Genomic DNA, 14,548 nt, shown 5'->3' with positions numbered 1-14,548 from the left:
GCTGTTGGCAGTAAAAGTGTCGCCTCCCTTCCTTTTATTATATTTTTAAAAAAAATTTTTGGCATGTGGTGGCAAAGTTATACGGTAACAAAACTGACACCCCCCACTACGGCCTCCTTCCCCCTCTGGCTGGAGCCTTCCCCATCCCAGTCCTCCAGCAGAGCTAGCACATCTGGGAAGAAGTGTTTTGGGAGCAGGGGGTCCTGTCTGAGATGCTCCAGGAACGTTTTGTGCATCTGTGCATCTGAGCTGTCAGTGCAGGAGCACGAGTGAGGGAAAGCAATGAGCCTGGAACAGATCCTGCTCCTGCAGGAACATCAGTGGAGCAGGGGAGAACTTGTATGCAGCCAGAATATCCTAATGCTTTTCCCCTCTGTCTTTGGGAGGCCTTCTCAGGGTAATTAAATACACTTGTACGGAAAGGCTGTGCAAAAAAAAAAAAAAAAAAAAAATCCCAACTGACCACAATCCACCATCTCTCTCTTTCTGGTTGTTCCAGAAATGGCAGGGAAGGCTCTGCCTGGCCTTTGCAAGAATCAAACGTCTTCAGCAAGCTGAGAAACCTTCCCCAAACCCTGCACACCCCTGGCAGGAGGCCACCTCCGTCAGCCATCCCCCGCTCATTCATGCGCCATATGCGCTTCAATCCTCGCTCCCCCTCTCCCTGACAGGGAAGGATAATCCTTATGCATTTATTCCTGGCAGCGGCACCGGGGATCTGAAGGAGAGAGAAATAAACTGCTGGGCTGTTCTCTGCAGCGGCGCCGGAGCCTCCCCGGGCGCTGAGCTCTGCCAAGGGCTCTCCGGGAGTACAACACTCCCACCTGGTGATGGAGGTGGAGCCGGCTGGGTGGAAGAGCTCCAGGGCTTCCCCTTCCATCGGGTTGAGTTGCCCGTGTTCTCTCTGAGAGTGGTTTTCAGAGCTGCCCTGTGGCTGGAGGCTCTGCTCTGCCCCGGGCAGGTGGAGCATCCCGGTGCCCAGGTGACAGCAGGCAGGTGCGTGTGTGACAACCTTGGCTTCCTCGGGCAGGTGTCTGCAGCACAGGAGCTGGTGCCTGCAGGGATGGAGCCTTCCTGAACCATCACCCACCTCCCACCAGCGCTGCAGCCTGCAGTGTCCCTCTGGAGCATGTGGTCCAGCCAAAGGGTCTCTTTCCTGGAGGGAGCACCTCTTCACTTGGGATGGGTTGGCTTGGGGAGCCACTAGCCACAGCCTCCTCTGTAGGAGCCAGAGCTGTGGCTAATGGTGGCATCTTGCATCCCTTCAGCACTGCTGCCCTGTCTTCCTTTGGGGAGAGGAGGGAGGTCTTGGGCAGCCACTGCTGGGTGGAGAGAGGGAGGGAGTGTGCAGCCGTCAGCACTCATCCCTCATGTCGCTCTCTCCCTCTAAAGGTCACAGTTCCAGCCTGGCTTTTGTGGCAGACCTTTAAGAAATCCATTTTGTCTCTGTCTGGGAACCCTGACCTATTTTGCTTTGCCATTTCCCACGGCTCCCAGGAGTTGCAGTCGAGGCTGCAGTCAGGTGTGCTGCCTCCAGCCCCTCCTCACATCCTTACCCCTTTAATATCCATACAGTGCCACACCACAGCAAGTAGTTTAATTCTCTACTGTATTTCAGCTATAATTAGATTTGTATTTTTTCTTCTAATGAGCTGTTTTTAATGAGCCTCCACTTAGTGGCAAACTTTCGTTTCCTGATAGGCCATCAAACCCTCTCGTCTGAAATCCCTTGCTACACACCCAACCACTTGGCAGAATTTTTGTGGGTTTCCAGAACGATACAGCCAAGCTTTGGATGCGCTGACTTTTTTTTTTTTAAACACAAATATTTTCCCCAAGAGAAGTAGATGTATCTGATCCTTTTTTCTGGCTTGTTCTTTGGAGTTTATCCCATGGGAGTGAGGATGTGTGATAGGGTGCATTAGGAAGACACCAGGGAAGAGCTGGCAGGTCCTGGAAGTGCAGCCCACAGTTTCAGCAGTGGCTTCTCGAGGAGCTCTCGTCCCCTGTCCTGTGGTTTGGGCCACCTGAGCTGTGGCCATGGCTGAGAAGAGCAGAGGGCTGAGGGCTGTTCCTTGGTTGGAACCTTCAGTGTGCCACCGTGGTGTGGCTGTTTGCAGGCAGGAAGGGACAGATCCCTGCAGGGCTGGGAAAGGTTCATCCTCTTCCAGGGTGCAGGTGGCTCAAGCTGGGCAGTTCCTGGCTGTTCTCACTCGTGGTGGTGATGCCAATTTATGGGACACAGGCTCTCCTGCACTGCCAGAGCCTGCTCCCCACTCTGGCCAGCCACAGCAGCTTTTTTGGCTGTATCTTGGCGTTCCCTGTACTGCTGCTTCTCCCTCTTTGGGGAGAGATATCCACCTGTGGAGAGGTGGAGTCCACAGCATGGGGTGCTTCATTCATTGAAACACAATTTTAGGAGTGTGAGTTTTCTCAGCCAAGCCATTCGACCTGTCTGGGTGCTTAAGTGCTCTCTTGGCTTCATCCCAAGTGCATCCTCCTCCTGCCCTGGTGTGCTAAAGGTGTCATCAGCAGGAGCAGAGATGATGGGGAGGAATAGATTCACCTTCTTCTCAGGCCACCAGCCACCACTGTCTCTGGGAAGCCAGCGCTGTGCTCTGGTGCAAGCCAAGTCCCAGGTGCATTTTCTTCCTAGTACAAGACTCACTCGATTTTCCTCATGCTTCAACAGGGAATGCTTTAGCTGCAGGGGAAAAAAACAAAAAACAAAAACAGATTTGGAGATTCGGAGCCTAGCAGGGAAAAAATCCTGAAATCCTCAGCGTTTTTTGACAGCCGCTCCCTCTCCCGTGCCTGTGCTGCCCCGCAGCTGCCGCTCTCCCTCCTCACAGGCTGGCCCAGGAGGAGCCTGGAGGAATCTGTGATTTCCTCTTTCAGCTCAGCAGTTCCTCAAACTGACGGGAAGGGCTGGGATGTCTCCTCCCACCTCCCGGAGCTGCAGGTGGAGTGTCAGGTTTAGCTGCTGGCCAGGTGATATTGCAAAGTGCAGGGATGGCTGGAGCACGAGTCACTGAATCGAGCACAGTCATCCCAAGGCATGTCCTGCAACCACTCCGTTGGAAGGTGAAGCTGAGGGTGGAGAGCAGCCTTGCTCATCAGCCCTGGCTCCTCCACCTCTCCCTGCACGCAGCAGCAGCTCCAGGGGCAGGTAGCAGCACGGAGCCAGGCTGGAGCTGTGGTTTCATTTCAGTTTTCCCAGTAAAATTGTTATTTCTAGCCCCAGGCCCGTTCCAGGAGGCTCCTTTGAGGCAGGTCCTCATCCTGCACACCTAAACCACGCCGACCCACGAGCCTGGGGCAGCCAGCGCTGCGTGGCTGGGGCTGCTGCGAGCTCTCCTCCCTCTCCCCAGCCCTCCCCAGCCCCTGTCTCGCAGGAAATCTCCTGCTGTGGTGGTTTCTACCTCGGTCAAGGCACCGCAGAGAGTCTCGTGTGGACAGGGACGGCTGCGTTTCTTGCTGTGACTCACCCTCCTCCTCCCCCTTCTCCTTCCACAGCAACAGTTGGAGGAAGAAGCAGCCAAACCACCAGAGCCTGAAAAACCCATCTCTCCCCCTCCTATCGAGTCCAAACATCGCAGCTTGGTGCAGATCATCTACGACGAGAACAGGGTGAGTCTGGAAATGATGGGAGGACAAATGTGTGATTGTGCCCTGTCAGCGTGAACAGGGATGGGGAGGTTGGTAAGGATCAGCTGGGGGTTTTCCTGGGTGTTACCTTTGGGGTGGAGGCTGTGGGAGAGGGATAGATGGAGCCCTGTCAGAATGGTGCAGATGAGCACTAATGTCTTCTGAAGAACCTGCCCGGGGGGTTTCCTGTGATCAGCCTTAGAGATGAAGCATTCAAGAGATGCTTCAGACTCCTCTCTGTTAAACAGTTTGCTTCATCCTCTCCCCGAGGAGTGAAGCAGCTTGAAAGCTGCCTCAGGGGGTGGGCTTTGACATGGTGGGTGGGCTGCATAGATGGAGGGTGACATCTGTGCTGCTCTAATAACTGGCAGGCCAGCTGTGAGCTTTCCTGGCTGTCCCTAAGCCCCCTAGGCTGGAGCAGCAAGGATGTGGATGCAGCCATGGCTGGATTTGTGGATATTTGATGCTGTAAATAGCATTAACAAAGGTCAGGTTGGCATCCCTTGCTCTGGATCTCTGCCTTGACCACTCATTTATCAGCATTGCCTGTATTAGCAGCCCGAGGAGAGCTGAATTTTGCTGTGTGCATTGGAGCGATGCTCAGAAATTGGGCCCTTTGGTAGATAATCAAGCATATTCATTTTCATTTAGGTGTTGGATAAAAAGGATGATTTTGCATAAAAGGAAAACTACCAGTCGCTAATTATTGTGAATTGCGAGGCCTGCGATTTCACTGGGAGCTGCAGAAATCCAGGTGCCTGACTCCTAAAAAGAAAAAAAAAATCGCCTACCCTGCGCTCCCAGGCAGTGCAATTTTCCTGGTTTTCCTTTTTCCATCTGCTTCTCTCCCTGAGCAGTAGGAAACCCAGTGCTGGCACGGTCTGTTGTGTGAGTGGGTGAAGGCTGAGGTCGATGTGTTTGAAGCATTAGCAAGTGCCAGCTGGTGTTGGCTGCACGGCACTGGGCTTTGGGGGCAGGTGCCCACTGTTCCTCAAAGCCATTCTCACCACCAGGTGCCTTCTCTGGGGGTCCTGGGCTAGATGGCTTGTGCCTCCTGTGGGAGGGGGAGGGACAAAAAAAAACAGAGTTCTCAATTTTATTCCTGTTCATTTGAGCCCCATCCTCCTTGGACACTCTTGTGTAGCTGAACTGCATTACAAGGGGAAGAAATGGGTGATGGTGGTGAGGCAGGAGGGAAAGGTGAACTTCAGCCATCACATCCCAACAGCCTGCATCACAGCAGTCTGCATCAGCTGGAGCTGGCTCAGGGCTGAGTGTCCTGCTGACCACCCCCTGTCCTGCTTTGTCACCCCTCGTCCCTGCCCACGCCACAGGAGGGTCACCCATTCCCTCCCAGCACCTTCTCACAGCAGACAGGATCTGCTCCCCAAGCCTCACCACGCTCCGGGTGGTCACTTGGCATTTCTGCCCTGTCCCATGGGGGATGGCAGAGATTGTGGAGGGCAAGCATGGAGTTCTACATTTCTCTTGGAAAGTCCACGGCCATAAGACCTGGGACACTGTCACACACAGTGCTCAGAGCTGGTGGCGTCCCTTTGCCAGTGTTGGGGGCATCTCAGCCAGCTTGGTGCCAGGGGTTTCACCACTGACCTTCGTGATGGGTGCACTCATTCCAGGTGGGTGCCCAGCAAGCAAAGGTCACCAGGTGTTTGTATCATTTCAAATCTGGCTCTGTGTTCATGTCTGAATTATCCCAGGGCTGGGCAAACAATGATTCTTCCCTGTTCTGGTAAAGTCCCCTTGCGTGTCGTGTGTGAAGAGCTCGCCTGTGGGCAGGAGACTCCAACCAGCAGCCTTCCCTTTGGCTTGACAGAAACCAGAGCAGGCTGCAGGCAGGTTCCTCCTTCGGAGAGGACAGGATCTGTCTGTGGGCAACAGAGAGCTGGCAGCATCCCTGGCCAGCTGGGATGGCTGGGGGTGGAAGGAGCCCTTCCAGTACCACAGCAGGGGCTGCAGGGGAAAGGGAGTGCTGAGTGTTGTCTTTGTCGAGGCTCCAGTAACAAGGGTGGGAATCAGGATGTAATTGCCCTTCTAAAGAACATTCACGGGCTCAGCTTTCAGCCTCTCCTGTACTGAATGTTGGGGATGCATTTTAGTGGTGACTGCTGTGCCTTTGGGGCCAGGAGGAGAAAAGCTGGAAGAGGAAGGATCTTGGGGTTGGAGTCAGTTGAGATTGTGGTGGAAAAGAGTGATAGGGTGGGTTTGATGGCAGCAGATCCTCCAGGTGTTTCCATCTGTCTGTAAATGTGCGAGAGGCCCAGGCACTCCTGTGCTGACCTGCAGCTTTACAATTAATTGCAAGGTGAGTTGGTTGGAGCAAAGGACTGCAAGCTGGATAGAAATATATTGATTTAGAGTCATGAAGATCACCGAGCCAAATTTTAAGCTTTTCTGCCTCTTCTGTGCCGTGGAAAAGCAGTGAAGTTTTTGCCTGGAGGACTACTTGTGGGAAAAGCGTCGGTAATGGCTGAGCCAGGGCTCCAGCCCATGCACAAAGGGAAGGAAAGCCAGATTTACTCGCATCGCTTGGCTTGTGGCTTGCTTGAGGGAGGCAGTGCACGCTAAGAAATGCAAATAAAAAGAGGATATTCAGGCCTCAGGAGGAGGCGAGAAAGGAAAGCACCCCAGAAGTGCTGGCAAAGCCTGAAACGATCTTTAAAGAGCGGCGCTGTGGAAGGGGCAGCAAGCCAGCCCTTGTGCCAACCCCCGAGCAGGTGGGAGGCAGCAGCTTCGTGGAGGGGCTTTGCTGGCTCGGGCTTGGCTTTCCGCGGGTCTGCGCCGTGCCTATCCATGCCCATCCGTGCCCATCCGTGCCCATCCATGCTGGGCCACACGCTGCCCGCAGCCACGCCAACAAAGGAGAGCCCAAAAATGGTCCCTGGGAGAGGAGGGGTTACGTGAGGACAGAGCTGCTAGGAAAGCCGGAAAATCAAGTTAGCCAGCCATTCTCTGACCTACTTTCCTTTTGGCGATAGCTGTGGCTTCGCTGGCGTGAATGGTTTCTAATTTTAGCTTATGGTTCATCAGGGAAGTCTATATATTTTTCTCACCACCGTGCTGGGTATGGATGAGGGGTTGGGGTGAGGGCGGCGCTGGGCTGTATCCAATTTTCTCCAAATTCAGGTTTTCTGATGCTAAATGCCCATCACGCTGCTTGTGACCTACTTAACGCAAATGATTTGAAAAGTTCCTCGGTGTCAGAGAGGATAATTATGGAAAATGTGACCTGTAATCCCCCTCTTGCTACACTCTGCTGGACATGTAATTGATTTCCAGAAAAAAAAAGGTGACTGTACAAATTCTGCTGGGAAAGAGTGGAGAGAAGCTGCTCTTGACTGCAGTCAAATCCTTGACTGTGAGGCTGTGGTTGCATTTGGGAAGCTTTTAGGGGACTTGAATTGCAGAGGAACAGCTGATATTCAAGATCCAGGTACCTTCTTCCCTGCCTTTTGCTGACCAAAGCCATTTTCTCTTGCGTCCAAAGACGGGCTGTGAGGTTGCACCCGAAAATGTACTTTTTGGGAAATCTTTACAGTATAACACAGAAAAACACACATTTGTTTATCTGAGCCAAGTGTCAGCTGTACCATTTCTGAAAGGATTTATGAGAATGGGAAAATTAACGTTTTTGGTGCTGTCTGTGGACTAACCTGAGAACAGATAGTGGGCAGCATTGTCAGAAGCATGAGTCCTATTTTCAAAAGTGGGTTTAGCCTTTGAAGAAACAAAATTATGTTTGAAAACGGGGCTAAAATTACCAAGAGTCTTTGAATAATGCTGTGGGAAGCTCAGGGGACAGTTTTGGCTGCGGCATGCTCGGGGATTCCTCCCCAGGAGCTGGATGCTGGCAGGGTGGCACAGAACAACCTGGGAAAATCAGGTTGGGATGGACGCCTCGGTTGATCCAGAGGCTGAGAGTGATGGAGATGTTGGGGATCTCCTAAATTGAACTCTGTGAGTGATTTTAGTGTCTCCCCTGTGGAAGAAAGCTGATCTCTGCTGAGTCTGGCACCTCAGAGGTGGTGGCTGTGTGACACAGCTTCCTTGAGGACTTTAATTTGCAGCTCTGGGATGTGTTATTGTATGAATAGAATTTACCTTTCTTCCACCTCAAATCCCCATAACCAGAACAGATAATCTGTGTGTATTTTTAGCTGTAGCTTTATTCCACTGGGCATTCATGGGATTCCTTGCATCTGCCTTCCCTTGAAATCGATTGAACATACCTGGGCTTGAAGGTGTTTTTGTGCTTTAATCGGAAATTTCCAAGTCCCTTGCTAAGCCCAGGGAGGAGAGCAGCATTGCTCTGTACCTTTCCTGGGATACAAGGCTGGCAGTGTGTCCTGGAGGAAGCTGCTACCTATGGCTTGGCAGGGTGAATTCTCCTCCAAGTCAAAAATGTGTCCCAAAAATTCCTGCTGATGTGCACGCGGAGGTACCCGTGCCATCTCTCCGATCACTGTGGTGATGTGGAGCGCACAGGTGCCCGTGTCCAGCTCTCTGCCAGCCAAATGCTGATGGTTGGAGGTCCCTGCCGTGCACCAGAGCCAGCAGACAAAGCAGCTCCCCTGCTCGTGTCCCTGCAAACCAGCTCACGTCAGCTTCCTCTGCAACACTGCGCTCATTTATCGCCGAGGGGAGGTCGCGTCAGGACGTGGCGTGCCTTGGTCCCCCGCCGCCGTGCCAGGCAGGGACACCTCGTGCTGTGACCCACCACAGCACACCCAGGGCTGGGACCAGACCCCACGTCACCCCTGTGGGTGCCACGGGAGCCCATCCCTGCCCCGCTGTCAGCGCTCCGAAAAACTGGGAGTGATGCCGCGCTGGTGGTGGGAGCAGCGGCGTCTGTCTTGCTCTTGGGATTGAGCTGGTGGAAATCAATAAGATTAAATTTTAATTCGTTTTCTGTCTTGGTGCTTGTTCCTTCAAAAGGGCACAGCTATCTATCTATAAATTCAGCATTATGCTGTAAAATTGGAATTCAAAGGACTGTTTGGAACTTTTTCCGTCCCCTGCTGCTGTTGTGTCTGTGCAGAGCACGTTCCCAGCTATCCGCTTATCCTCAAATACCTTCATAAAGCATTAATGCCCCATCCATAAATAAGAGAATAAACAAATGAAGGTTTTTTAGCATTGCAAAATATAATCTTGCAGTTAACTACTCACAGACACTGCGTGTGACTCAGATCTTACAGGGATTTGATGTCTGTAGAACTCTGATTTTCTATGAACTCCTGATTTACATGAGAAAGGCCTGCTTTGTCAGCACAGAGATGGTGCAGTAAATAAGACCTTAACAGTAAAAGTGCTTTTGAGCATTTAATCTGTGAGGCTTTTTTCAAATTCTAGTTTACATGGTAGTTGGGATGGGGGCTTTTCATATTTGGCTGATGAAAGGGCCTTGTTTGTTTTGCTTTTGTTTCTAATAACTTTTATTCTGCCTCATTTGGGCTTGGTGATGCAAAATTGGCTTTTGGAAAGTCCAAGGGAAAACTGGAAAGGCCAGAATTCAGATACTATTGACATTTCTGCATAATAACAAGATTTCAAAAAAGATAAAATTTAAACAGTTACTCTGCAGTCATTGAGAATATTTAAATTTTTTATTGGGTTTTAAGGAAACTTTCATTTGTTTTGGCTTTTTAAAGGTCTGGTGTCTGTTTCAGGATCTGGAGTTCCCAATAAGTGTATTGACTTTGAAGATTTGTCTGTGATTAACCCAGACCAGATAAGTCCATGTCCTGCTTTTTCAGGTCCTGGAAGGAGCGATGAGAATTGCAGAGATCCCAAATGTGCTGAAGGCTGGAAGGCAGACTGCAACACAGCCCTGGCTCTTGGGTTGGGTGACTGGAGCTGTCCTGTAACTGCTGCAGGGCTAAAACGTGGATTTCTGGAAGTTTTCTGTGCAATGCCAACACTTTCAGCAGTGTTGCAGTGGTGGAATGTTCAGCCATGGCTTGCAGTGGCAAAACCTTGCTGGCACATCACTTTAACCTCAGTGTGTCTTTGTAGGGCACCGTAGCCTTGCAGACAGCAGAGTGGGATGAGAGTGTGAGTGGAAACCCAGCTGTGCCTGGGGGCTGAAACTGTCTGGCAATGATGAGCCAAAGCCAGAGAGCAGCAGATAACTGAAATGAGTGGTTTTGTCACACTCTGTGCAGGGTGGATGGGGAATGGTGTGAACTGGTGTGAACCCACGGCTCAGATGTCACCAGTTTCCTGTGTTTTCTTACTGCTTGTGATGAGTCATCTGTCACCCCCGTGCATCACCTGCAGGCCCCACCCTTGAGGACGGTGCCTTGTCACTGCTGCTGTGGTGGGGAGATGGCTCCAGCTCAACACAGGGAGCTGGGGGAGTGTGCAGGGCAGCTGCATCCCATGGGCACCCCTGGAGAGCATCACCCCCTGGGCCAGGTGAGAGGGGCTGGGCTCGTGCCACTGAGGCTGGCTGAGGTTCCCTGGTGCTCAGGGCATTTGGGATCCAGGAGAACCCAGGGCTGGGCTCTCATTCCTGGTCTGCTGTGAGCACTGTGGTGGCCATGCCAGCAGGAGCTGGAGAGGGAGGAGCGTTGCTTTCCCTTCCACAGCACTAGGGCTCATCCCACCTGCTTTGTGTGGAGAGCAGCAAATTGCTGGGGTGGTTTGGCTCTCAGAGAGAGCATGCTGAGGTTTAAAGGACAGGACAAAATAGTACTTGTGGTTTTAGGAGTGAAAATCTCTCTGTATGGAATGGGCATTGCCAGGTTGTGGTTTGGTCCCAGCACATTTTGGCTGTGCTGTTTGCTTTCTGCTGCGTGCAGAGAGGTGTCTCCGAGGGTTTCCATGATTTCTGCTGACTTCAGCCACACTTCTCCTGAACTTTGTTTTAAACAAAATCCCACTCCAGCCTGCCTCTTTGCCATGCTGCTCCCACAGTCCTGCCTGCCCAGGGAATGTGGTGCCAGGACGGGAACTTTTCCCAGCACCATCCTGTGTGCATCTCCTGCCTCTCAAAGGGCTTTGCATATCTGTGTGCAGGACATGCCTGGTCCCAAATGGAAACCCTCCCATTCCCCAGCACTGCTGCCTATGGGATGCTATAAATAACCCCAGGAGCACAGTTCAGCTGCAGCAGCTTTGTGCTGCATGGAACCATGGCTGGAGTCAGTCCAAGAAAGTGCCGCCTCCTAATTTCAGATCCGCTTTCTCAAAATAACTCCTGTGTTTCCTTCTCTTCCATTTTTAAACTTGGCTTTAAGAAGAGCCCACGCAAAATCCCAGGCTCTCCCTCCTCTGGTTTTGGCTGCTCTGCTGCCTCGTGGGGCTGGCTCCTCATCCCCACGGGAGCTCACATGGCCGGAAAGCTGCTCTCCTGCCTGCTTTCCCCTCCCAAGCCTATTTTAAGTTTCTTCAAAGGAAAAGCAAGGGGCTGGGTTTTGCTTTGGAAGCCAAATGCTCTTCAGGCAAGAATGCAGATTTTTGTAGTCTGCAGGGAGGTTTTTGCTGTTGGTGAGGATCTCTTTAGCTCCAGGCCCCTTGGAGCAGCATGAGCAGGGTAAGAGCACGATTTCCCTGCCTGTGGCCCTGCCCGGGGGGAGACAGGTTCTGTAGGGGCAAATGCTGCTGCCTGATACATCTGTGGGTTCCCTTCTGAATCTGTGGGCCCCACAGCGACCGTGTTTTTGGTTCAGACACGTTCCTTGAGGCATTGATCCCTCTAAAAATGCACTTGGAAGTCCCTTCATGAACACCACTGATCCACTGCTGGAGCAATATTTCAGGATTCTCTATCAGATCAAGAAAAGGGATCTTTGCCTGCTTGCTGGGGAGATGCAGAGCGACTGTACAAGTGGTGGGGCTCTTTGTGTATCTCATTAGAGGTAAATGCTTGGGTTTGCTTCTTGATGAATTTCCTTTTGTTAAACAGGAGTGCGTGGGATCATTCAGCAGATGTAGGATGAACCTTGTGGTTTTCTTCTGCAGGGTCCATCACTAAACATACTCCTCACAAAATCAGTATTGGAACCAAGTCCTAGGTGGCCGTGCCTTTGGAAGGGAAGAGATTTACCAGCACTGCTGATGGTCTTTACCAAAGGTCCCACTGCTGTGGGTGGGCTGCCTTTGTACCTGAACAGTTTGGGGTTTGCATAAATTCTCCTGTCAGGTTCTGGCTTGCTGGGTCCCTAGGCAGGAACACACCTTTCTGTGTGTCTGTCTGTCCTTAGAGATGAGCCCTAACATGGTGGGAACCTTCTGCTGGGTGTTTTATGTTCCCAATTCCAGCTCTCACCTCGGTGTGCCAGGCCTTTCAGACAGCTCATTATGGTTCTGCTACAATCTGATAAAGGCAGCAAGGAGCATCAGCAATTACAGTGGGTGTCAAGTGTTAATTGGGCAGCTTTCAAGATAGAGGAATTTCTTTGTGTACGTACAAAGATATGACGTGCTCGGAATAGCTTTTCCTCCTGATCTTTCGTTCTGGAGACGTGTATATTGCAGTTGGTTAATGCAAGACAAATTATGTCATTCTTCTTGATTCGCCACATGTTCTGCCTATGGTGCTTTGCCTCTGGCTTGTCTCATTAAGTTGTCTAAACATGGCAAATGCAGCAAGCTGAACATACTCAGCTTTTTCTCAAAGTTAATCTCACTGTGTAAGTACATAGTGAGATTAAGTACACACAGGCCTGCAGCATCACCAGTGCCCTGCTGTGCCATCCCTGCTGCCAGGACATCTTCCACCAGCCTATGGTGGGACTTGTCTGCCTTCAGTGAGTCTATAATCTTCTCCCCATAATTTTGCAGAATGCAATTAATTAGTTTGCTGCTTTTTATCCCAAGTAGGCATCAAAAACATTTTGGTAAGCTGATACCTCCTGCCTTCCAGCAACCAATGGCAGGCAGGAGGGCATTGACCAAATCATCCTCTTGGCCGCTGATGTAGAGTGTTTTTAGTGGTTTTAATGATTCTTCCTCTCCTGAACATCTTACCCCCTGGATTTAATTCTGTAAGACTTTTTAATGCAACAGTGCTGATGTTCTCCAAGGTCAGCAGATTTTATCACTCGTGAAGAACAAAATATTAAGCTCTGGCTCAGAGTTCTACGTTGTGTGATGAATTTTTCCAGGGGGCAGGTGTCTGGGCAGGCTTGGCTCATTCCCATTAACAGAGTCAGGTGGGCAGTGGTGGTGGCATCTGTGAGCACCAAGGTCTGCTGTGGGGGTGCTGTGATAACCAGGCAGGGATGCACTGGCAGCAGGGCTGCTGCCTGCCCTGTGTGGGGATGGTGCCAGAGCAGGTTCCCTGCACGGTTACATTGGTTACAGCTCTCTTGGCATCCTTGAAGTCACTTTTAAATTGCACAAAAGCTTTGTGTCCTCCTGAGTGTACAGTAAATACAGGAACTGGAAGCTCCCCTGGTCATGCTGTGGTGAGGCACCTGCTGCAGGCTTTGCAGCTGGGACAGGGCTGAGTTTGGCCAGGGCCATTTGCCTGAGCCCCTCCACAGCAGGGTGACTGCCACAGTTGTTGGGGTGACTCTTTCAAAGAGCTCGTGGGCACACCAGACTCTGTGTGGGTGCACAAGGCTCTGGTGAGGAGTCTGCCCACCTACAGCTGCATCAGTGCTTTTAAGGACCAGCCAGCAGTGGGGGGATAGATGGGACTTGTGGAAACCCTTCATGGGGTGGATGTGGGGGCAAGCAGCAGGGCTGTGTGCCAGCCTCAGCGAGACAGTCCTTGGGAAACTCATCCTACCCTGAGACAGTGTGAGAGGTGCCTGATGCTGGAGAGATGTGGGGGCTGAAATCCCTTCCCTGCCCTGTGGGAACTTTCCCCAGGGTTTGCCAAGCCCCACTGGTTCTGCCAGGAGCCCAGACCCCAGCCAGCTCCCCAGGCCTGGGGCTCAGCTCCCTGTTTTAGGCAACTGGGGATTTTCTCTCTCCCTTACCCCAAACTAGCTAAAAGTACCTATTTAACCTGGACCTCTGAAAATCCATCTCCTCATCCCCATCACTGTCAAGTGTTTGGCTTTAGCAGCTCAGCCCTTGGTGTCGGCAGCATGCAGCAATCTGGATTTATTGGACTGTCAGTAACCCCCCTGAACAGCCTGGCTTTGCGAGGAAGTGCTGTTTACTGAAAATGTCATCTTTTATTTAGACTCCTGCTACAGCCAACCCATGTCTTTTTTTCAGGCCTGTTTAATTAGTAACCACTGCACAGCCCCCAACACGTGTTCCTGGGTGGTTTTTCTTGCCTTTAATAAGCACTGGGTAGCCTGGCCAGGGGCGGGAGGGGATGAGGAAGGGCTGCTCTGCGGCAGGGAGGGGAGGGAAGCGAGAGCACGACGAGGGCAGCACAACTCTAATGATCACATGCTCATCAAGAGATGAATCCTAGAAAGGGCATCTCTGAGTGTGTGCCGGTGTGCCCGCCCTCCTCCTCCTCACCCTCCTCCTCCTCCTCCTCCTCCTGCTCGCAGGGCAGCCGCGCAGAGGTACCGGGCACCCAGAGGGGTCAGGGATCCGGGTCACGTCCTGGGCACTGCTTTAAAGTCATGATAACCTGAGTGCCCTTCACCCACGGGGTTTTGGTGCTGGTCCAGGGGCTGAGCTGAGCCTTTCCACCCGCTCTCAGGCAGGGATGGGATTTGTGACAGCTCTGCAGAGGTTTGAGGAGTGGTTTTTAGCAGAGGGAAGAGCTGGAGCAGAGAGCTGCGACTTGTCACCGATGGCACGAGTAATTTTTTTTTTCCTCTCCCCTTTCGTCCCTGCAGAAGAAGGCGGAGGCTGCCCACCGGATCCTGGAAGGGCTGGGTCCCCAGGTGGAGCTGGTGAGTGTTACCTGTGTGCGGGGAGAGGTTCCTGGGCCCCTGGCTGTGCGTGTGTCTGTCAGAAGGAA

At 52.0% G+C, this 14,548-nt stretch overlaps 1 protein-coding gene across 13 annotated transcripts in view; it reads left to right on the top strand.

The window, feature by feature from the left end:
- NCOR2 (nuclear receptor corepressor 2) overlaps nucleotides 1-14,548 on the top strand; it is a 228,066-nt gene that overhangs the window by 113,580 nt on the left and 99,938 nt on the right. For all 13 annotated transcript variants that reach the window (XM_021532792.3, XM_077787267.1, XM_021532799.2 and 10 more), the window contains exons 6-7: nucleotides 3,517-3,630; nucleotides 14,424-14,480. In XM_021532792.3, the coding sequence (XP_021388467.1) occupies nucleotides 3,517-3,630; nucleotides 14,424-14,480 (171 nt within the window). The remainder of the gene's footprint in view (nucleotides 1-3,516; nucleotides 3,631-14,423; nucleotides 14,481-14,548) is intronic.

The sequence above is a fragment of the Lonchura striata genome, chromosome 18 (assembly GCF_046129695.1).
Source record: "Lonchura striata isolate bLonStr1 chromosome 18, bLonStr1.mat, whole genome shotgun sequence".
Taxonomy (NCBI): domain Eukaryota; kingdom Metazoa; phylum Chordata; class Aves; order Passeriformes; family Estrildidae; genus Lonchura; species Lonchura striata.
Note: the sequence above shows the minus strand (reverse complement) of the source record. Positions and strands in the feature narration are given on the sequence as shown.